This window comes from Danio rerio, chromosome 8 (genome assembly GCF_052040795.2).
Source record: "Danio rerio strain M-AB ecotype USA chromosome 8, GRCz13ab, whole genome shotgun sequence".
Lineage (NCBI taxonomy): Eukaryota > Metazoa > Chordata > Actinopteri > Cypriniformes > Danionidae > Danio > Danio rerio.
In genome coordinates this window covers 46,159,313-46,181,539 of record NC_141028.1, presented here as the reverse complement: position 1 = coordinate 46,181,539, position 22,227 = coordinate 46,159,313, and the positions used below count along the sequence as shown (strand labels likewise).

The 22,227-nt window shown below is 33.9% G+C and overlaps 2 protein-coding genes across 4 annotated transcripts in view; one reads left to right on the top strand and one right to left on the bottom strand.

Moving 5' to 3' along the window:
• gck (glucokinase (hexokinase 4)) overlaps nt 1-22,227 on the bottom strand; it is a 38,387-nt gene that overhangs the window by 15,813 nt on the left and 347 nt on the right. Inside the window, exon 2 of one of the 3 annotated variants that reach the window (XM_087263875.1) lies at nt 5,232-5,282. The exons of 1 other annotated variant lie outside the window; for it this stretch is intronic. The gene's annotated coding sequence lies outside the window, so the exon portion shown is untranslated. Of the gene's footprint in view, nt 1-5,231; nt 5,345-22,227 lie in introns of all 3 variants that reach the window. One more of the 3 variants, XM_087263877.1, reaches the window with a different exon arrangement.
• Nucleotides 9,694-17,438, top strand: myl7 (myosin, light chain 7, regulatory). Its single transcript, NM_131329.3, is given in 7 exon segments — nt 9,694-9,873; nt 10,567-10,668; nt 12,604-12,679; nt 12,753-12,857; nt 12,973-13,051; nt 15,243-15,291; nt 17,005-17,438. Coding segments are annotated over 7 exon segments (519 nt in total). The 5' UTR covers nt 9,694-9,870; the 3' UTR covers nt 17,110-17,438.

Genomic DNA, 22,227 nt, shown 5'->3' with positions numbered 1-22,227 from the left:
ATTGTGCTCAAAAATCTCCATGTACTTTTCAGCATTAATGGTGCCATCATAGAAGTGCAAGTTTTCTTTACCAAGGACACTGACGCAACCCTATACCACAACAGACCCTGGCTTTAGGACTTGTTGCTGGTAACAGTCTGGATCATCCTTTTCTTCTTTGGTCCGGAGCCCACAGACTCAATATCTCCCAAAAAAATACCTGACATACTGATTCATCTGACCACACTAGACGTTTCCGCTGTGTTGTGATCCAACCCAAATACCGCAGAGCCAAGAGAAGTCAACAGCGTTTCTGGACACTGTTAACATAGGGCTTCCTTTTGGCACAGTACTGTTTTAACTGGCATTTGTGGATGTAACTACATGTTGTGGTACTTTGCAAAGGTTTACCAAAGAAGTCATAAGCCCATGTGGTGATATAGCTTAAAGATGAATGACAATTCTTGATGCAGTGCGCCTGAGGAATCTGAGATCACAGTTGTACAGATTCCTTGAATCTTTTAATTAATTTATGCACTCTTAAAAGTGAAATATCCAAATGTCTTCCCATCTTTCTTTGAGGAACATTTTCTAACATTTAAATAATTTTCTCATATATTTGTTGACAAACTGGCGATCCTCAGCCTATCTTAGCTTCTAAAGGACCTTTCTTGGATGCTGCTTTTATACCAGATCAAGTTACAATCACCTGTTGACATCAGCTGTTTCAAATCAAATCATTATTTAAGTAATTTACCTGATTATTAGCCCTAAATTGCTTCTGTCCCCTCTTACTTTAAAATGTTATGCAAGAATCAAAATTGGAATACGTGTTTATTAAAAAAAAACAATAAAAATCATAGTGAACACATTAAATAATGTTTGTTGTATTGTCTGCAGTAAAGTTAATTTAGAAATCACTTCCTCCTTTTTTTTTTCATTTGTGTTTTCATACTGTCTTTTTTGATTTGGGTTTGTAGACAAACTAAAATGATTGAAGTTTGATTACAAAGTAATAATAACTTACATGGATTTATTGTTTAGAAAATGTGTCTCTGCAGCCCTGGTGAGCCATGTGTTAAAATACTGATAACAAGTGTGTTGATTGTGGACATGACCTAAATTTCTCATTCACAGGTGTAAATCTAGATAGATCCTAATGTTACATCATACAGCTACATTATGGAGAAATAAGCACTTCAGGTATTGTTGTGGAGAGCCTATTTCTGTTCTACCATAACAAAACAAGTTCCATGAAGAAATATTGTGCATGATTCTTATTAATAATCTTATAATATTTGTGTTACATAAAGAAACTAAAGTTACATAAGATACACAAGTAAATAATTAATAAATCCCCTCAGGGACATTTTCACTTACTTTTCTGACGTTCTAATTTGATTCTAGCTCTCATTCAATTCAGTTATTGACAAATCTCTTGATTCTTAATCAATTCAACGAATACAGATTGCATTTAAAAAAAAATAATAGTGAATATAAGTTTAAAAATTGTGGCTTACTGGAAACAAATGAAGAGCCACAGACCTAAATATTAAACTCTTCATACATTAAACACAAATCAAAGTTGTCTGTAGTGATGATGGCTGATTCGCAAAATAATTTTTTAACCAGTGGCCTGACATTTTATCCTACCCATCAGATTATGCTACCAACCTTGTATTTGAATGGTTCTGAGGTTGGGGTTAGAGAATAGGTTTGGGCAATATTACAGATTTATATCACACTACTCCACATTAAAATTTACACTGGTAGCAAAATCTGACGAGCAGCATATTGCATCATCAAAATGTGCTACCTACAATGTGCTACCTACAATGTGAAACATTAGCGTCTTCAGTTAGTACTATATGGATACCTCCTCTGACTCGAAATAAACCAATAGTTTGAGTTATTCTGTTACTGGAACAGTACACTGCTGTGAAAAGGAGACCTGATGATGATGATGAGTGCCAGACGACTTTCTGTTCCCTCATTAACTCAATCTTCTCATTGAGTGTGTGATTCAACCTGACTAAGGTAATTTTATTCCGCAATATTTTTTTTAATGCCAATTAAGCAAGGTAAATGAACTTAAATTATATTACTTATTTTTTTTTTAATTAATGTGTTACTTTACTTTTTACTTTAGAAAGTAGTATTATTACTTATTGCACGTTGCTCATAAATAAAATCAAATGTCTTTTCAAGAAGCTATTTAAAGCATATAAAGCATAAGGCTATGTGAGAGCTTTTAAGTATGAATTATTTTTTTTATTCCCAGCAATTTGCTAAACTTTTGTAAACATACTCATATCTCAATGATAAGATGCTTTTTTTACAGCTGTTTTCTCACTGCTGTCATTTTTCACAGCAGATAGGGACTGAAAGTCACTATATTAATGTGGAACTATTTCCATCTTCTTTTTCTTTAGCAAAGAACTACAAATATTGCAGCTATAATTTCCTGACACCGAATCACATCTGTGAAGTATGTTGAAGTCAGAATCATAAACCCCCAACAATTTTTTTTTTTGTCTTTTTTAAATATTTCCCAAATTATGTTTAACGAGCAAGGACATTTTCACAGTATGTCTGATAATATTTTTTCTTCTGGAGAAAGTCTTATTTGTTTTATTTCCTTTAGAGTAAAAGCAGTTTTGAACTTTTAAAACAACATTTTAAGGTCAAAATTATTAGCCCCTTTAAGCTATTTTTGTTTTCGAATTTCGATAGTCTATAGAACAAACCATCATTATACAATGACTTATCTAATTACCCTAACCTGCCTGGTTAACCTAATTAACCTAGTTAAGCCTTTAAATGTCACTTTAAGCTGTATAGAAGTGTCTTGAAAAATATCTAGTCAATAATTATTTACAGTCATCATGGCAAAGATAAAATAAATCAGTTATGCAGAGTATAAAGAGTTCAGTACATGGAAATGATATATCATAGGTCTCAAACAAAATCCCTAAAAAAAGGGATCAGTCGAGACAAAACACAGACTGTGTGTGTATGTGTGTGTGTGTGTGTGTGTGTGTGTGTGCATGCGCATCAGGCCCTGACATGAGCTGTTGCAGCATCAGCTCATTAATATTCCACATACAGTATGTCAATACTTAGAATACTTATGTGGTCAATTAATCAAAAAAATAGCCAAAATCAACAATTTCTTTTTAGGGTCAACATCTATAGGGTTGGAAATAGAACTGAAAAACCATTCATTGAGATTATACTCAGATATCAGAGAAAATTTTAACATATAGTATCAAGGCATTCTATGGCACCTACTATATATTCATTTTTTAGAAAATTCACCTCTTAGGGCCCAAGGTGTTTTTTTTACATGCAATTTTTTATTTCTTTTTGCTATTTGGGGTTATTGGAACCTAATTAGAATAAAAATATAAGTATCATCTTTTCATATGATGTACTTTTAGAGTAAAATGATGTCCAATTATGTGGACTTGTGGTCTGAATTTACATAAAACACTTTTTTCCGAATGTTTATGCATATATAAAACATAGATTTTTTTTTTTATTTGCTTTGACTATCAGAGTGTAAAATCTATTTTTTCCCCCATTTTGGACATTTAAAAATAGTGTTTGGACTATTTCATATGCTGCAAAACAGTTGCAGGATGACACTGCATGTCTGTAACAAAATGTAAAACATTCAAAGTATTTTAAATAGCCACTTAAGAGCTAAAAAATGTGCCGTCCATGTATGTGGACACTCAGGCCCTAGGAGGTTATCATTTTCATAATCTATGGATTATAAAACATTAGAATATGAAACATTTTAAAATGATAAAATTGAAAGTTCCCTTAATATTCTCTGTAATATTCACTTAAAATACAAAACTTCATTTCTTGTCATCTATTGTTAGCAAAATTCTTAAAAACATGTTGTTGTTTTGTTGTTAGCTACTTATATACACTAATTTGAAGAGTTTAGATGCAAAAACCTCTAAATGCCATCTGAAATTGTCCTCTAAAATGAGCCTTTTTGATCAGGCTTCTGTGTGTATGTTCAGTAATATCACATTTATGGCAAGGGATAAGTCATTTTGCTGCTCTTTAAAGTGAAATATTTCAAGATAAACAAAGGAGGCTGAGAATAATGCTCATTTTCAATGGAAATTTCAGATGGCACTTAGAGGTTTTTGCATCTGAAGTCTTCATTTGATAACACATAAAGGTGCTCCATAATCAAAAATGTCTTATATAATTATGTGTGTCAAGACCTTAAGAGTTCTTTGGGGCCACAAAGTTTGTCAGACACCCACTTGTGACAGGTTACGGTCAGAGTATACTAACATTGCGAAAACTGCTTATCAGTGCAAACAAAACGTTATTTTTGGACACATCTATTCTTGGATTCCAACTCTTTAAATAGATCAGCTAGAGAACTGACTTTTGATCATGTTCAACAACAGTCATTTTGAGAAATGTGAATATATAATAACATTAAATATCACACAGATGGCGTTACCTCCAACTGAATGTGATGCAAATGATCAAATAATCACCACTTGAACAAAATTTGTGATATTAAACACAAATCGCAAGTCTCCTGCAATACTAATGTAATCAGAATAGAAAGCTATCAGTATAATAATATTTTTACAGCTGTGGCTTCTGTATGAGTCTCTATACCTATTCCAGTAAGATGTAAGTTCACTGTTAATAATTTTATGAGATGGCGTGATGGTCATTTTATAGTTCAAGATGATCATTTATCAGTTTTCATTTGTTATGAGCTCTGAGCTATTATGATACCATAAAACAGCATGCCAAAGCTCTTGCCAATGGACAATTACAGACACATAACTATGCATTTGTACAATATCTGATTTGAAGACGCTGCCAGATTGACACAAATCAAACACGGAGTTTGTCCAAGGTCAAGAGCCGTTAGATGACAGTCATAAGCGCAATCTTGCAAACAAAGAAATCTACCATGGCGTGAGGGGGAGGATCGATGAAAACTGAGAAGATATTTGTGAGATGTTTAACATTGCATTCCAATGTTTTGGACACAAAACAAGTTCAATGAATTGTAGATAAAAAGAGTTATCTGAATTATGAATGTATGCAGTATCAAACATCTACTATATTAAATGTAATAATGAACTAAATGTGTACATTTAGATTAAAAATGAGTCTTTCAGTAGTGTTAAAACATTTAAACAACATGATCTGACCATTGAGACAATAAAACTTATGTTTTTAAAAAGATTGTACTTTACCTTGTCCATGGTAGGAAGTCCCCTGGAGTGTCTTCCTCATGGGTGCACCATCTCAAAGAGAAAAGATGCTGATTTCCTTCAGTTTTCTCCTTAATAGCTCAATACAAATGGGACTGGAATGGTGAAATACAACTTAAGCTGTCGATCAGTTCATCCAACCTTCTTCATGGTCAACGGACGACTATTCCGATACCCAGTCTCACTAGATGGTCCTTTGTGTGGTCCATTTTAAAACCAAATGTGTATGCATCCAAATATTTTAGTAGCCCAAATATGTTGTTCATTCCATTTTACTTAGAGAATTAACCATTCCTTATCCGTTGTAAGACTCATTACGTTCACTAGCTTGCATCATTAAAGCTATCTAAGCAAACCGCTTGCATTATTATTATTTACTGGGTATTACAAGGTACTGTAACCCTGCCAAACACCAATACTCTATTGAGGAAAACGGGTTTCATTCATAATTCCCCCCTCCTGATTACCCGTATTTAAGTAAACAGAAGAATCGTTTCCTCCTATTTTGTAGAAAAATACCCACACCTGTCTCTTTCTACGCCAGCTCAGACCGCAGGCCCTTCTTGTTGCCAGGGCAAACTCGTCACCTTGGATATCAGTGAGGACCACACACTACTGATATGGAAAATACTTTGCTTGCCCCAGGTTAAGTGCCCAAAGGGAAATTGTTAAATGAGGCAAAATTACTTAGGAAAACATTGGAGGAGTATGAGTCTTGTTTGGTGGAAATGATTGACAGTCTTTCTAGCTTTAACTTAACATAATAGACAATGTCATATTGTAATGGAGGATTTTTTTTTTGTTGCTGTTGGCACAATACTATAACAGCCAATAATAATAAAAATAAAAGATATGCAATCTGATTTAAAGGTGAATTTTGGGCCAAGTTTGCACAAGCCTTCTTGAGAGCTCCTTTTATAGCTAAGATGAACAAAGGACACTGCAGCTGATTCTTATCAGTTCATTTTAAAGATAATACTTACAGTAATAATGACCCAGTTTATCCAAGGGATTAGGGTGCATTTTTTTTTACATCTGATGATCCTGATTACAAGTGGACAATGTTAAACAGGTGTAAACAAAAATCTTTTTGAGCTCATCCATAAACACATCAAGAGGTTGTTGAAAAATGCATTTGATAGCATTGCTTCCATAGTGTAAACCAGGGGTGCCTTAACTCTATCTCGGATAGCCAATGTCCTGCAGAGTTTAGCTCCAACTTGCTTCTGCACACTTGCCAGGAAGTTTTTACACAGCAAAATCCTCAGAGTAAAATTTACTCAGTTCAGACTGAATTTGGTCCCTCTCTAAATTAAGTAAAAGTTACTCAGCAGCAGAGTTAAAGTTAATGAGACAATGATGGGGTTAATTAAGTGTTGATTGAGCATTGATGACGAACAACTGCTGTTAATATGCAGAAACAGAGAGGAGAAACACAAGTCTACAACTGACTTCAGTAAAAGCCGTAGATGAAATAAACTGTAATAAAACACATTGAATCTCTCAAAATCTAAGCACAAGATGATTAAGCAACTCCACAAACAGCAGCTTTACTTATTGCCAACCTGTTTTTCCTTATTTCTGCCATTACTAAGAATATTACTAAGAATTCACTAAGGAATTTTTTACAACAACAATAAAAATACAACACCACTTTTTGTGGTTTAAGATGTCACCATTGAGGAGAACAGTAGTTGCTTTACTTGGACTCTTTGACTCGATTTCTAATGTTAGTTTGTCACGTTAGAGTGATCAAAACAGGAACAAAAACAGGTGTAGAATCCAAGTGCAGTTTTAATGATGTATAGTGCAGAGAAAGTGACAAAAAATACAAAAATCCAAAGTACAAAATAACAAAATAGCAAACGAACAAACAAAACAAGAAACTAAGACAGATTAAACTCAAACTAAACTACAACAAGATACAAGAGCAAGGATCAACATACCAAAGATGACAACAACCAACTGACAAACAGAGGATAAATGACTGAATATATAGTTCAGGTAATCAATGAAGATTGGAGACAGCTGTGGTCGTAAATCAGTGTAGATGACAGACTGGGTGTGTGCGCGAAAGAATGTATGGAAATGTAGTCTTTTTGGGCGCTGTAGTTCCACTCAGTGTCCATTGAACTACAGCGCCCTCAGGTGGTCACTGACAGTCGTGACATAGTTTCTTTGTTTGCCAAATAGGGCGAGGCGGTGGCGCAGTGGTTAGCACGTTCGCCTCAAGGCAAGAAGGTTGCTGGTTCGAGCCTCACTGGGGCAGTTGCCATTTCTGTGTGGAGTTTGCATGTTCTCCACGTGTTTGCGTTGGTTTCATTTAGGTGTTCCCCCACAAGTCCAAAGACATGCGCGATAGGTGAATTGGGTAGGCTAAATTGTCCGTAGTGTCTGAATGAGTAAGTGTGGATGTTTCCCAGTGATGGGATGCAGCTGGAAGGGCATCCACTGTGTAAAACTTGCTGGATAAGTTGGCAGTTCACAGGGAGACTAAATTACTTAACTTGGGAAACCTGTAACACTAACTTGATCATGTGAAGCATGTTCAATCACATAGTGGCTTTTGGTCTCCTTCCCTGTACTGCCATTGAGGCAGCATTAGCATTAGCCATTATGCTTTTTAGGCTAATCATTTCATGGCTGACGACCAAGCCTGTGCAAAACAGGAAAAACAAGAACATTTATTTTGCATTTCAGAAACTGCTAATCTACAGGGATTTTCACATACAGAGAATAATCTGAAAAACGGGGAAATGTTATTCTACATTTGTTCTGTTCTGTGGGTAAAAATGTCTTTTGGATGCCAAACAGATTAAACAGCTGGTTCAGCTGATGACGAAAGTAACTCAAACAACCACTTGTTACAACCAAGCTCTGGAATAGAGCATATACAACAAATTTCTTGAAACAAGTGAGCTACAGCAGCAGCAGAAGAAGAGGAAGAATGGTGCACTCACACTAGACCCTAATTAAACACACCTGATCTTACTTATTGAGTCCTTGAAACCTACAGGTGAAGCTAGGATCACACTTGACTTTTCTCCCCATGGACTTCCATTCATGCGCCCGCAAATGCGTCAGACCACAAACGCAGGGTCATGCGTTAAGTTTCACAGGTCGCTGCAGTGCAAAGTTTAAGCTTGGTAAACTCTGACCTGCGAAATCGCATCCCCTTTTCGCAGCGCCGTACGACAGAATTTCGCACACACAAACTCTAGTGTGACCGCAGCTTAAGTGTGTTGAAGCAGGGTTGGAACTAAACTGTGCAGGGTTGCGGCCCTTCAGGATCTAAGTTTGACACCCCTTGACTATCCGAACCATGCACGGTTCGTTTGACAAGTATGAGTGCTCTAAATCAGGCCCAGGTGCGGTTCAGTTGGCCGGCCATGGCTTGGTTGGAAGAGGTGTGCCAAAGCTCAGTTCGGTTGGGTTTTGGCACGGTACGCTTGTAGTGTAAGCGCAGAGCACGTCTGTGCCCATAATGCCTACTGATTAATTTGGCCTTGGGTTCAAGGCAGCTGTACCTAGTGTGTGTACACCCTAAGAATAAGAAACTGAATCTACAATTTACACAAGATCATAATTGCAGTTAGACTGGACAGTAGACTAGAAAAACATTTATACACTCACTTCATCGACGTCTAATAATTTATTATTATTTTTTTTAATCTCAGCCCTTTCTGCAGCTTTGTTTCACATGCTCAAACACTAGTTTGACCAAAGCTTAAATCAGTTGTGTTAAATAAGAGACATTCAAAATAAATGTAAATGAGCTCTCCAAATCAGCAGACTTAACATTCTTTAAAATGATTGATTCAATAGTGATAAAAATCAGGCATAGCCAGTTGTAACTTTAGATAAATTACAGAAAATGTCAAATACAGAGAACCGATTTTTTTTTATGATACATCCAAGCACACATTTAACACAATCCAGGCAAACCCCGAATTTCACAGTCACAAGCACTGTTTGTACAAGAGCTTTGCCTAAGGACACACAGTCTCTATAAGTCCAGGTCGTTGGTTTCACTCTTATTTTAAACATGTGACATTTTTCCTGCCATCCTGTCTTAGGCTGCTGTTTGCTTCATTCCATGTCACATTAAATTCCTCAGTAGCACCTTTTACACACACAGCCAATCTTTTCCAGAAAATTCAATTGCTTTGAAGAGATAATGTGTGAACAAATCCATTTAGAAAAGGAAAATTAAGAATTTGTAAAATCATCTGTAAATTGTTGGCATTCTTCTGTATATGAACATCACATCATTTACAGGTAAAGGTCTGGTCATTAATTATATGACAATTTACTGGTATTATTTTGTGAAAGGGGCTATTTTCAATGCATTCATCCATCCTTTTCATCCCTCAAATCTCTCATTCACGTCCCCCTCCCCATCTGCACACTTTATCTCATTTTCCACCCTGCTGGAATCTGAGCACTTGTGCAGTTATCAGGGCTCCTGTATTTAGGAGGCTCTGGGTGTCCATGTAGGGGACGAACAGAAACACTGCAGACCTTTATAGAAGAACAAATGATAAGAGTCCTCATACATAAAGACTCCATTAGTAAGTCAGTGACCCAGGAGCCCAGACCAACAGCAAAGCAGACAGTGAACATGGTGAGTAGACACAGCTATACATTTTTGGTTTTGAATATAGTATTAATGTGAAAATAAAAAGGGTCTATATGAAGTTAAACTAATCATTAAATAGTGTTTGTTTGTTGATATTAAATATTAGAAGCATCATTTTATGCATTTTTATGTTGTGATACTATCTTTTATTGAGTATTTTTACTTAGGTACTTTTTTCTGTACACTGTAAAACGCAAAAAAGTTAAGGTAACTCAAATCATTTAAGGAAACCGATTGTAACAAGCCATCTGAAGTTCAAAAACTAATCTAAATGAGTATGTGAACTTAATCTATTTGAGTAAAAGAAGCAATTTGGGCACAGTAAAACCCAATAAATGAAGAGAACTCAAGCCAACTGAGTACTGTAAAACCCAATAAGTTGAGGCAACTAACACCAATCGAGGAAACCCATTGCTGCAAACCATTTCAGTTAAAAAACGAATCAATATGAGTACTGTGAACTTACTCTATTTACATTGAAGTAATGAGGTATTTAATTAACTTATTACCCTCAACACTGAGTTCAAAACTCTTTTCAAATGAGTAGAATTCATTTTCAGCCAATTTTGAGTTAACTACAGTCATTTCATTAGATAAAGTTGACTCTTGGGTTTTACAGTGTATAAATTGCATAAACTGAGTTTCCAAATAAGGCTTCTCCTTTTTTTTTACTCACAGGCTAGTAAGAAAGCTGCGGCCAAGAGGGGGAAAACTGCTCAAAGAGGCTCTTCCAATGTCTTCTCCATGTTTGAGCAATCACAAATACAGGAGTTTAAGGAGGTCAGTCTTTATAATTAATTCCATAACATCACAGATCATTTTAATGTGTGCCAAATTTTGATAAAAATTTATTTTGTATGGAAAGCCTTATAAGTGCAAGTAGCCTAAATGGTTTGCTCGAATACTTCAGATGTGATTATAAAATGTTTTAAATATGATTGAAATGGTTTGTATTCAGTGTATGTCCATTATATCAGTTTTGTATATAAAGTCAATTGCAAAAATTGCTAAATATACTGCACAGCTATATATGTAAATGTATCTATATGTATTATATACACTCTAAAATATACTTATTTTAAAATATATACTTAAATATGTTGCTGCTTGGCGACACGGTGGCGCAGTAGGTAGTGCAGTCACCTCACAGCAAGAAGGTCGCTGGTTAGAGCCTCGGCCGGGTCAGTTGGCATTTCTGTGTGGAGTTTGCATGTTCTCCACATGTTCGCGTGGGTTTCCTCCGGGTGCTCCGGTTTACCCCACAAGTCCAAAGACATGCGGTACAGGTGAATTGTCCGTAGTGTTTGAGTGTGAATGAGAGTGTATGGATGTTTCTCAGAGATGGGTTGCAGCTGGAAGAGCATCTGCTGCGTAAAACATATGCTGGATAAGTTGGCGGTTCATTCCGCTGTGGCGACCCATGATTAATAAACGGACTAAGCTGAAAAGAAATTAATGAATGAATGAATGTTGCTGTTTGTTCAAACTACTTATTTAAAATGAGCTAAAACAACACAATTCTTGAGATTTTTTTGCGACAACATAATTGTATTATGTTTAACCCACTTAAATCGCTAAGCCAACTTAATTAATTTGGGTTGGGACAACATGAACGAATTGTGTGAAACCCTGCCTGTTTTACAGTGTATAAAAGCTCTCTTGATTTTTCAGTTCAATTCAATCCACTTTCTTGGCATGACATACATATTGGGTGCATATTGCCAAAGTGTACATAGCAGGGGGAAAAGTCAATATAAATAATAGTAGTAATGGCCAAATTTATATATATATATATATATATATATATATATATATATATATATATATATATATATATATATATATATATATATATATATATAAATAAAAATACAGACAATACTAATATTTGCAGAATGGTGGCGCAGTGGGTAGCACAATCGCTTCACAGCAAGAAGGTTGTTCGAGCCCCGGCTGGGTCAATTGGCATTTCTGTGTGGAGTTTGCATGTTCTCCCCTTGTTGGCATTGTTTCCTCTGGGTGCTGCGGTTTCCCCCACAAGTCTAAAAACATATATCCAACATATAGTGACATATCTAACATATATCCAAAACATAGGTGAATATAGGATAAATTATCAGTAGTGTATGTGTGTGAATGAGAATGTATGGATGTTTCCCAGTGATGGGTTGCAGCTGGAAGGGCATCCACTGCGTAAAACACATGCAGGATAAGTTGGCGGTTTATTTCACTGTGGCGACCCCTGATTAATAAAGGGACTAAGCTGATAAGAAAATGAGTGAATGAACGAATAAATATTGATTAAAAAAGAAATGTATATATACAGTATACATATAAAGCTATAATATGCATCTATATTTCATTCATTTTCTTTTTGGCTTAGTGCCTTTATTAATCAGGGGTGACCACAGTGGAATGAACCACCAACTTATTTTTAACCGCCAACTAAATTTTTAATGGAAAATATATGTCTGAACGACAACATTTTAATGGTACTAGTTCTATAGGTATAAAAAGTTTAGATATTATAAACATTAACATCATGATTTAAAATAATGTGTGCTGAGAAAATATTTTTCAGAATAAAACTGACTTAACTGATTTCTCTTAATAAAAAAAACACAGAATTATATTATATAAGACTGCAGGATTTCTAAATCATCTATAGCATGAATGATAATTTAACATTACCTTACACTCTATTCTTCTTTATAGGCTTTTGGCTGCATAGATCAGAACCGGGATGGAGTTATCAACAAATCTGATCTGAAGGAAACTTATGCACAACTAGGTACACTTGAGACTTTCAGAATGCTTTCATCATACATCTAGTGAAATTATAATGATATATAATATGATACCAGGGAAGCTGAATGTGAGTGATGAAGAGCTGGAGTCCATGCTAACAGAAGGAAAAGGGCCCATAAACTTCACTGTCTTCCTCACCCTCTTTGGAGAGAAGCTCAATGGTATGATTAAACTTTCTAAATATTTAAACGCCTTTATCAATAAGAAAATGCTTAGGGACTTTAGGAATGAAGGATTTTTAAAAATATATTCTGAAATATTTCTGTCTTCAAACAGGCACAGACCCAGAGGAAACCATCCTTGCTGCTTTTAAATTGTTCGACCCTAATGCCACAGGAGTTGTCAATAAAGATGAGTATGTGTACAAAACGTAATATGGCAAGCGTTATTAACATTTAATCTTTAAAACATTCATGCTAACTTTCCTTTAAGTACTTTAACTTAGTCATTTGCTTATTCTTAAAGTATCTGTGCCCTTTTATAAGAGGTTTGACGAAGTTCTCCCATTTTGAACACAAATTATATGAAGAGTAGGATGCAAAATCCTATAAAAGCCATTTGATATTTTCTTCTAAAATTAGCATTTTCTCTGACTACTGTGTGTAGACTAATAGTGACAAATAAGTTCTTTTTATTGCCTTTAAATTGAAATAACTAAACATAAACATAGGAGGCTGAGAAAAAAAGCTCATTTCAGATGGCATTTAGAGGTTTTTGCATCTGAACTCTTCATATATTCTGGTTATTGCTGTGGGGGAACCAGCCACTGCTATCCATAGCAGGAACATAAAATACTACAGAAATCAATGGCTGTTTTATTCCCAGAACATTTTTCAAAATATCATGTTTTCTGTTTAACAGAAGCAAGCATATCAGTTAGTTTGGAATGAGTAAATGATCACAGAATTTGCATTTATGGGGGAATTATCCCTTCAACTACACATCATTCACCATTTGCTACTTTTTTATTAGATGCTACAGTTTACAGTTGGATACAAGTACTTGTTCCTTAAATACACAAAAAAATGCACTTATTTAGCATTGACAAATTTTTATTGATACTAGTTTCAGTTTTAACATTTTTACTTCTATGATGATCTGCATAATAATAGTTATTTTCAAGGAACTGCTTAAATTGTTTTTAGATACTAACATCTAACATTAGATATTAATACTTAATCATCAATAAGTAAATGTGGTGCTTTATATTCCTTCTCCTTTTATTTTTTTATTGTTGTGCACTCTAAAAATAACTCCAGTGGTCTGTTCCAACTGCATAGTTTAATACATTATTGTATAGATTAAAACTTTTAAGAAGCCAGAATAACTTTATTAAGTTTCTAAACAGGAAAATATTGATAATTACATCAATTTAAAAATGCGGCTAATTGAAAAGTGAATACATTTGTCAGATACTTTAGAACAATATTTAACTTGTAGCAACACAAAGAAATTGTGTTGACAACTAAATTGCTCCACACTAATGGAGTTGTTTTGTATTATTAAGCCCACACACATGTTTTTTGATATTTTTTAATCTGATAATATGGGACAGTACATGTTTTTGTTTAGTAAAACAATGAAAACCTGTGGTTTAATACAAAAACAAAAATTACCGGAAAAATTTTTTTTGTTGTTAAATGTATTTCTTACAAGCATTAACAGTAAATTGGAAAACAAACAAAAAATTAAACAATTTTAGCTACTTATTTTATTTGAGGTTCTAAACTTGAAAACATGCATGTAATTAAGTACACAACCATGGATTTGTTTTCAATTTTAATTAAAAAAACGAATTGAAACAAATTATTTTTTTGATTACTAGTCTCAAAAATGTTTTTTGCTATGTGAATGCCTCTGATTGAGGAGGAAAAGATTTGGCTAACATAATAATAAAAGTAAAGAAAATAAAGTTTGTTGTCTGAGCCTCATTTTGTTAGATGTTGTCGTAACTTGAACATATTAATGCAAACTCTTGCGTCTTCTTTTATTGTTTCTACTACTGTAGCACCTTGAGTTCTAGAAAGGTATATTATAAATAAAATGTATTTATTATCACTGCTAATATAATTATATAGAAGCCTACTTTTTTATTAGAAACTCAAACTTATATTACTTCAATACTTTATATAATTCGTACACCAATATTTAATTAAATATTGTGTATATTGTAAAGATGTATATATTTATATACTGTATGTATGCATACTTAATTTTGTCATTATATTAGTTATTAACTAGATACTAGTACTTTTTTTAGAGACTATGTTTTAAAAAAAAGTTGACTCAACTTACAATTTTAAGGCAACAAACTTCAGGACATTTTTGAGTTTACTCAAAATTGAGTCAATTGCAGCAATTAAGTTGAAAGTTGAGTCAACTCAAAAGTGTCCTGAGGTTTGTTGACTTAATATTTTAAGGTGAGTCAGCTTTTTTTATATAATATCTTTTGTAATTATTACTAACAATTATTAATAATAGTAATATTAGGTAAACAGTTTGGATTTTTTTTTTTCTTTTTGATGTCTTTTTGGTTTTTGTTTCAGGTTCAAGAGGCTGCTAATGACCCAAGCTGATAAATTCACAGCAGAAGAGGTAAATATTTACATTCATGCATAAAAACCCTGTAGATATGAATACTGTTTCCCATCTTTCTTAGATAAACAATAGGTTCTGATATCTCTCATACTTGCCTGTAGCCAGGGGGGTTTCGGGTAGTTTGAACGAACCACCCCCCATGGCCAAAAGGTCCAGAGTTTGTCCTTTTAATTACTTTATGTAATTTAATATTTTATAATATATATATATATATATATATATATATATATATATATATATATATATATATATATATATATATATATATATATATATATATATATATTATATAATTAATATAATATACCTGTATTTATATTCAATAAATATTGTAATAAAGTTTCATTTTAAATAACTCTGGCCACTAATTCGAATCCCACAGAGCCTCAAAGCCACAATAATGTGACGCGAGTCACGACATAACCCAATGAGTGGTAACGGTGGTAACATTTGAATCTTTGATCCAACATACTGAGTAACACCTAAAAGCTTAATGGTGATTCTATGCTCTTTGGTAACAGTGTGGGTCATAAAGAACAAGAAGGTAAAAATGGCAGGCAGAGGCATCATTATTGAAAAATATTGAACATATGTTCAAGAAGACTGCCAAACAGGGTAAGGCCCTATCCACTAGGTTCTAAGCTTATTGGCCACATTAGTCGTGACGTCCTGTATATTTATTGACTTGCCCAGTCCATGACCTCTATTTTCCTATTTTTGACATTATTTTTTTTAAAGAACTATCCGACGAAGGCTTTAATGGCAAGCAAAGTCCTTAGCTGTCAGATGTCACTCCTCAATAACAAAGGTCCAGAATTTGTCCCATATATGAGCTCATTTGTCCTATTTTGACTGCTATGTCATCATGAATAATGAAAATAATCCATCGAAAAATGATTTACGGCCAAACGGAATCCTCTGTCGGCTGTTCTTCGGTGGGACTATAATCTGATGTAAGAAAAGTCTTCTTTCACTACTGTTTTGTTTTTAAACAGAGAAAACATTTTACAGGTAACTTTTATTCTAAATCTTGGACCTTATTTCTCAAATAAAAATGAGCAATAAAAAGGTGTGAAGCACCAGAAGTGGACCATATTAAATTAATTTGAATATATTTTGGCTATTGTTGATATCCAGGAATTTTCAAATTTTTTTTTTTTTTTTTTTTTTTACTAAAGAGGCTAGAAAAATTCTGAAGAATTCATTATTATTATTATTTCATTATTATTATTATTAATATTATGTTTTAATTTTTCTTTTTTTTTTTTTATTGAAATGGCCAAATTGTGACTGAGGAAAGTTGAATGTGCTGGCCAGTTTGTTTTTTGTCAAATAAATGACAGGCTACAGTGTTTTTACTTTAAAATTTTAACAGATTGCTATGTTTTTCTAATGATATAGGATGTAATATATTTTTTTAATTTGTCTTGTTTTAATTTTTTTATTGCAATCTTTCAGGAAATATTTTAGTACATCAAAAAGTGTGGTTATGATGACATCTGACTAGTTAATCCAGCAAAAAAAGTCACTAAAATGCAGTATTTAAATCTCATAGTAAAATAGAAACTGAGGCGTATAACTGCAAAAAAAAATCCACTTCTTGAGAAAAAAAACCCACCCTTTTCATCAGACTGGCTACGGGCCTGTCATATCATCAGCTATAAGACTGAATCTTTGGTGATGTTCTGATCTTGATCGTATGTGTTTCAGGTTGACCAGGCTTTTGCAGTGGCTCCAATAGACGTGGCTGGAAATATTGATTATAAGTCGCTTTGTTACATTATCACACATGGTGATGAAAAAGAGGAATCTTGAAGAAAGGAAAATGTCTCAGTTTATGTCTGCATATTTGTTCAGTTCAACATTCACATCAGCAGCTTTTAATATTAAAACATTTGTGTTGCATTTCAACACAAGACTAATGTCTGTTTTATATACAAAATAAACATTAGATTACTTGACTGAGCTTAAGAGAAGACCATGAGAAGAGATAATTGTCATCTTATTTATTCTGTCTGTAACTGCTGCCCCCTACAGACTGTTAATTGCAATTAATAACTGGACATTTGGTTTAAGGCCCTTAAATTCCTTGACTATGAGTAGAGCATCATCTCAAACCTATAATAAACTTCATACTCAGTTGCTGTGCTTGGTCTATTTATTCATTAGATTCTAATGTTTTTCTAGTAATGAGAATAAAGTATTATGTTGTATAGGAGAGAGTATTATTTTTAGAGTGAAAACTTAGAATAAATAAACAGGTTTTCAGAAATGGTAAAAAATTTAAAACAGATGAACAAAACTGTCATTAGTTACATCACATGACATTTTAAACCAGTTTACCTTTCATTAATGGAAAACAAACAAAAATATTGAGTTTTTGTTTATTTGATTTTTTTACAGCATAGCAGATTTATTTATGTAAAACGATTCAAAATGCTTATTCAGACCTGATTTTAAATGTGCAGTATGCAAGTTTGACACCCAGTGATTCAACTAGGTATTGCATGCCTAGATAAAAACAAACGCAAGTGCAGGTTGCCAGGAGTGAGTCTGAAATCGTGTTCTTTATAAAAGTAACGGCACGTGATAGAAGGAATATTTTCCATACTAAAAGCAGTTTTTGTTCTAACCAACACCTGATATTTTAGAAATGCCATTTATTTCTTGCAGCTGAACAACAGAAAACTCTGAGTTGGTTTAGGTTTGATATTCACTGGACATTCGCGCACACAATTTTTGGGATCATCAGTAAATTACATTGACAGAACCAAAACACACAGTAATGCAAAGCAGAAAAAAAAAATTCTAGAAGATTTCAGTAAATGGTTATAGAGGCTAGACTGATTTACTACAGGTAGCAAGGCTTCTACCCATATTTTCATTTTTATTGGTACAGTTAGTAAAAAAATATTTGTGTACCGTAAAAATGTGAATTATAAAATGGGTAAAATCTCACCTGTAGTAAGTCAGTCTGGTCTATGCAAATGTACTGTAAATTACTGTATATATATTTAAAAAATACTTGCATACTGTACAATTATGAAGTAATTGGTAATTGGTAAAGTCTCACCTGTAGTAAGTCAGTGAGTCCTCTTTGAATGTACTACACTCTTTAAATACATAAAATTACAGTAGGGTGATTCACCGCAAAAACAAGTTTGAATAATTTGTGTACTGTACAAATATGAATGAAAATATGTGTAAAATATCACCTGTAGTAAGTCAGTGAGGCCTCTGTGAATGTATTACGCCCTTTAAAATCATAAATTTACAGTAGAGTGGTTTACTGTAGAGTACAGTAGAGTATCTTACTTCAATAATTGTGTATTGTACAAATATGAATTAAAAAATGAGTAAAATCTCATCTGTAGTCAGTCAGTCTGGCCCATGTGAATGTACTACACCCATTAAATTCATAATATTACATTAGGGTGAATTACTGTATAAATTTATTAAAAATATTTGCGTACTGTTCAATTATAAAGGAAAATATTGGTAAACTCTCACCTGTAGTAAGTCAGTGAGGCCTCTGTAAATGTACTACAGCTTTAAATGTCATTAAATTACAGTAGGTTGAATTACTGTAAATGTTTTTTCAAAAATAGTTGTGTACTGTAAAAATATTAATGCAAATATGGGTAAAATCTCACCTGGAATAAGTTTGTCTGGCGTCTGTGAATGTACTACAGCCTTTAAAATCATAAAATTACAGTAGGGTGGTTTACTGTAAGTATTTGTCTTCAATATTTGTGTATTGTACAAATGTGAATTGAAAATGGGTAAAATCTCATCTGTAGTAAGTCAGTGAGGCCTCTGTGAATGTACAACACACTTTAAAATGATAAAATTACAGTAGGGTAATTTACTGTAAACGTTTTTAAAAAATATTTGGGTATTGTAAAATTATGAATGAAAATATGGGTAAAATCACACCTGTAGTGACTTAGAGAGGCCTATAGAAATGTATTACACCCTTTAAAATCCTAAAATTACACAAGGGTTTATTACTGTAAATAGTTTCTCAAAATATTTGCATCCTGAATAATAATTTGAATAAATATATTAATAAATCTCAAGTGTAGTGAGTCTTTCTGACCTTTGGGAATGTACTACACCCTTTAAAACGAGAAAATGTTGGGTGAATTACTGTAAATATTTTTTACAATTAAGCCAGTATGTTGTTGGGGATGTGTTACACACTTTAAAATGAAAAACAATTATATATACACAGACACACAAAGAGTTGGGTGAATTATAATTCAGTGTAATGTTAGTGTTGTTCTTCCATATGTATGTACTATACAAATATGAATGAAAATATAGGTAAAATTAAAATCTCTCCTGTGGTAAGTCAGTTTTGTCCCTAGGAATGTGAGAACACTTTAGAGTGAGAAGCTTACATCTAGGTGAAATACTGTAATTATTATTTTCATATATTTGTGTGATGTATACATAAATGAAGGAGAAAATTACATTTAGGTGATTTAGCTTATGTTTAATGTTTACTTATGATAAGAGATATTGCCTTTTTCTGCTTTGCAAGTACGGTATAATTAGAGGTCTAGAAGCCTTGCTACCTGTAGTAAATCAGTCTGACCTCTATAACCATTTCCTGGAATCTTCTAGATTTTTTTTTTTCTGCTTTGCGTTACTGTGCATTTTGGTTCTTTTGATGTAATTCACAGATGATCCCTAAAATTGCGTGCGCGAATGTCCAGCAAATATCAAACCTAAAACCAACTTTACCGAGCTAAAACAGCAACAATGTTTACCTCAGGTAAACCTCATGTGCTCATGAGCTAATCAGTTTTGCCCAATGCTAACAAATATTTTTTATGCGTCCGACATTCAGCTGTGCAAGAAAACATACAATCTGCCATGAGTGACGCCATCTTTTATTACTTTTATAAGTAATTTTATTCTAAATCTTTGACATAATTGTTCTTCAAACAAAAAATTACCAATAAAAAGTTGTGAAGCACCAAAAGTTGCCCATTTTAAAAATCCTTGAATTTTCAAATGTACTCTTTAAAAGAGAGTCTAGAAAATTGTGAAGCTCTACATTATTATTATTATTATAATTATCATTCATTCATTCTTTTTCTTTTCGACTTAGTCCCTTTATTAACCTGAGATCGCCACAGCGGAATGAACCGCCAACTTATCCAGCATATGTTTTACAAAGCGGATGCTCTTCCAGCTGCAACCCATCACTGGGAAATGATACACACTCATTTACACACATACATACACTACAGCCAATTTAGCTTACTCAATTCACCTGTGCCGCATGTCTTTGGACTTGTGGGGGTAACCGGAGCACTCAGAGGCAACCCATGCCAACACAGGCTGAACAGGCAAACTCCACACAGAAACGCCAACTGACCCAGCCGAGGCTTGAACCAGCAACCTTCTTGCCGTGAGGCGAACATACTAACAACTGCGCCACCATGCAGCCTATTGTAATAATTATAATTATTATGTTTTAATTATTTTTATTACAATGGCCAGGTTCAGATTGAGGAAGAAATAAATAAATAAGAAATGAGGCGTATAACTGCAAAAAGGCCCACTTTTGGAGATAAAAGAATCACCCCTTTCACCAGGCCTGAACCACCTACCAAAACATCAAAACAAATTTATACTTTACAATCAGTAAAATCTATTCATATTTATAATCTATTCATATACATATTTTTATACAAATCTAATATAATATAAATATATTATATGTACAAATTTTATACAAACTGTTTTGGATTGACTCATTTTTTACAAAACACTAGCTAAACACTATATAACATTGATGCCCAAACTTAGTCTTATATCGGGTCAAAAGCCAAACTTGACTAAGGGCTGTGGGCTGAAGGTACAATAAAATTTCCAGGATTAATCTCCTTTTTTATTTCCAAGACTAATCTCCTTATTTATTTATCTCCTTATTTAAAGCATTGCTTTAAATCAGGGGTCACCAATCTTGGTCCTGGAGGGCCGGTGTCCCTGCAGGGTTTAGCTCCAACTTGCCTCAACACACCTGCCTGGGTGTTTAAGTATACCTAACAAGACCTTGATTAGCTTGTTCAGGTGTGTTTGATTAGGGTTGAAGCTACAATCTGCAGGACACCGGCCCTCCAGGAACAAGTTTGCTGACCACTGCTTTAAATGATATTAACGAATGCAGTGTATTTAAAAAATGTTGAATGAATTTATAACCGCAAAAACATAAACAATGCCATTAATTTAATGAAGTTCAATGCTAAATAAACTAAGCTGCACCTGCCTTTGCCTTGATTTGCTCGCCAATGTCTTGTACATTGCCAGATGTTGGTTGAGTGACAGTATTAACAGTATTTAAAAATCTGACGAACTTACAAAACTAAAGAAATTACAAAAAAAACAAAAGGTTATATTAGAAATGATGATATGTATGAAGATATTCAGACCACCAGCCCATCGTTCTCCCTCTCTTCTCAAATGGAATAGTGGGCCAAGTCAAAGGTTAGAATGGGTCAACTAGGTCTGCCGTAGGCCCTAGTTTGGGCATATCTGCAATTCATTCATTTGTATTCTTTTCGGCTTAGTTCCTTTATTAATCAGGGGTTATCCAGCATATGTTTTATGCAGCGGATGCCCTTCCAGCTGCAACCCATCACTGGGAAACACCCATTCACTCTTATTCACACACACATACACTACAGACAATCTAGCATACCCAGTTCACCTATAGTGCATGGCTTTGGACTTGTGGGGGAAACGGGAGCACCCGGAGAGAAGAGTACATGGGAAGAACATGCAAACTCCATACAGAAATGCTAACTGACCTAGCCAAGGCTCGAACCAGCAACCTTCTTGCAGTGAGGCAACATCTACCCACTGCGCCACTGTTTACACTAAAGTTTGATTAAATAATATTCTTTCATTAAATTTTGA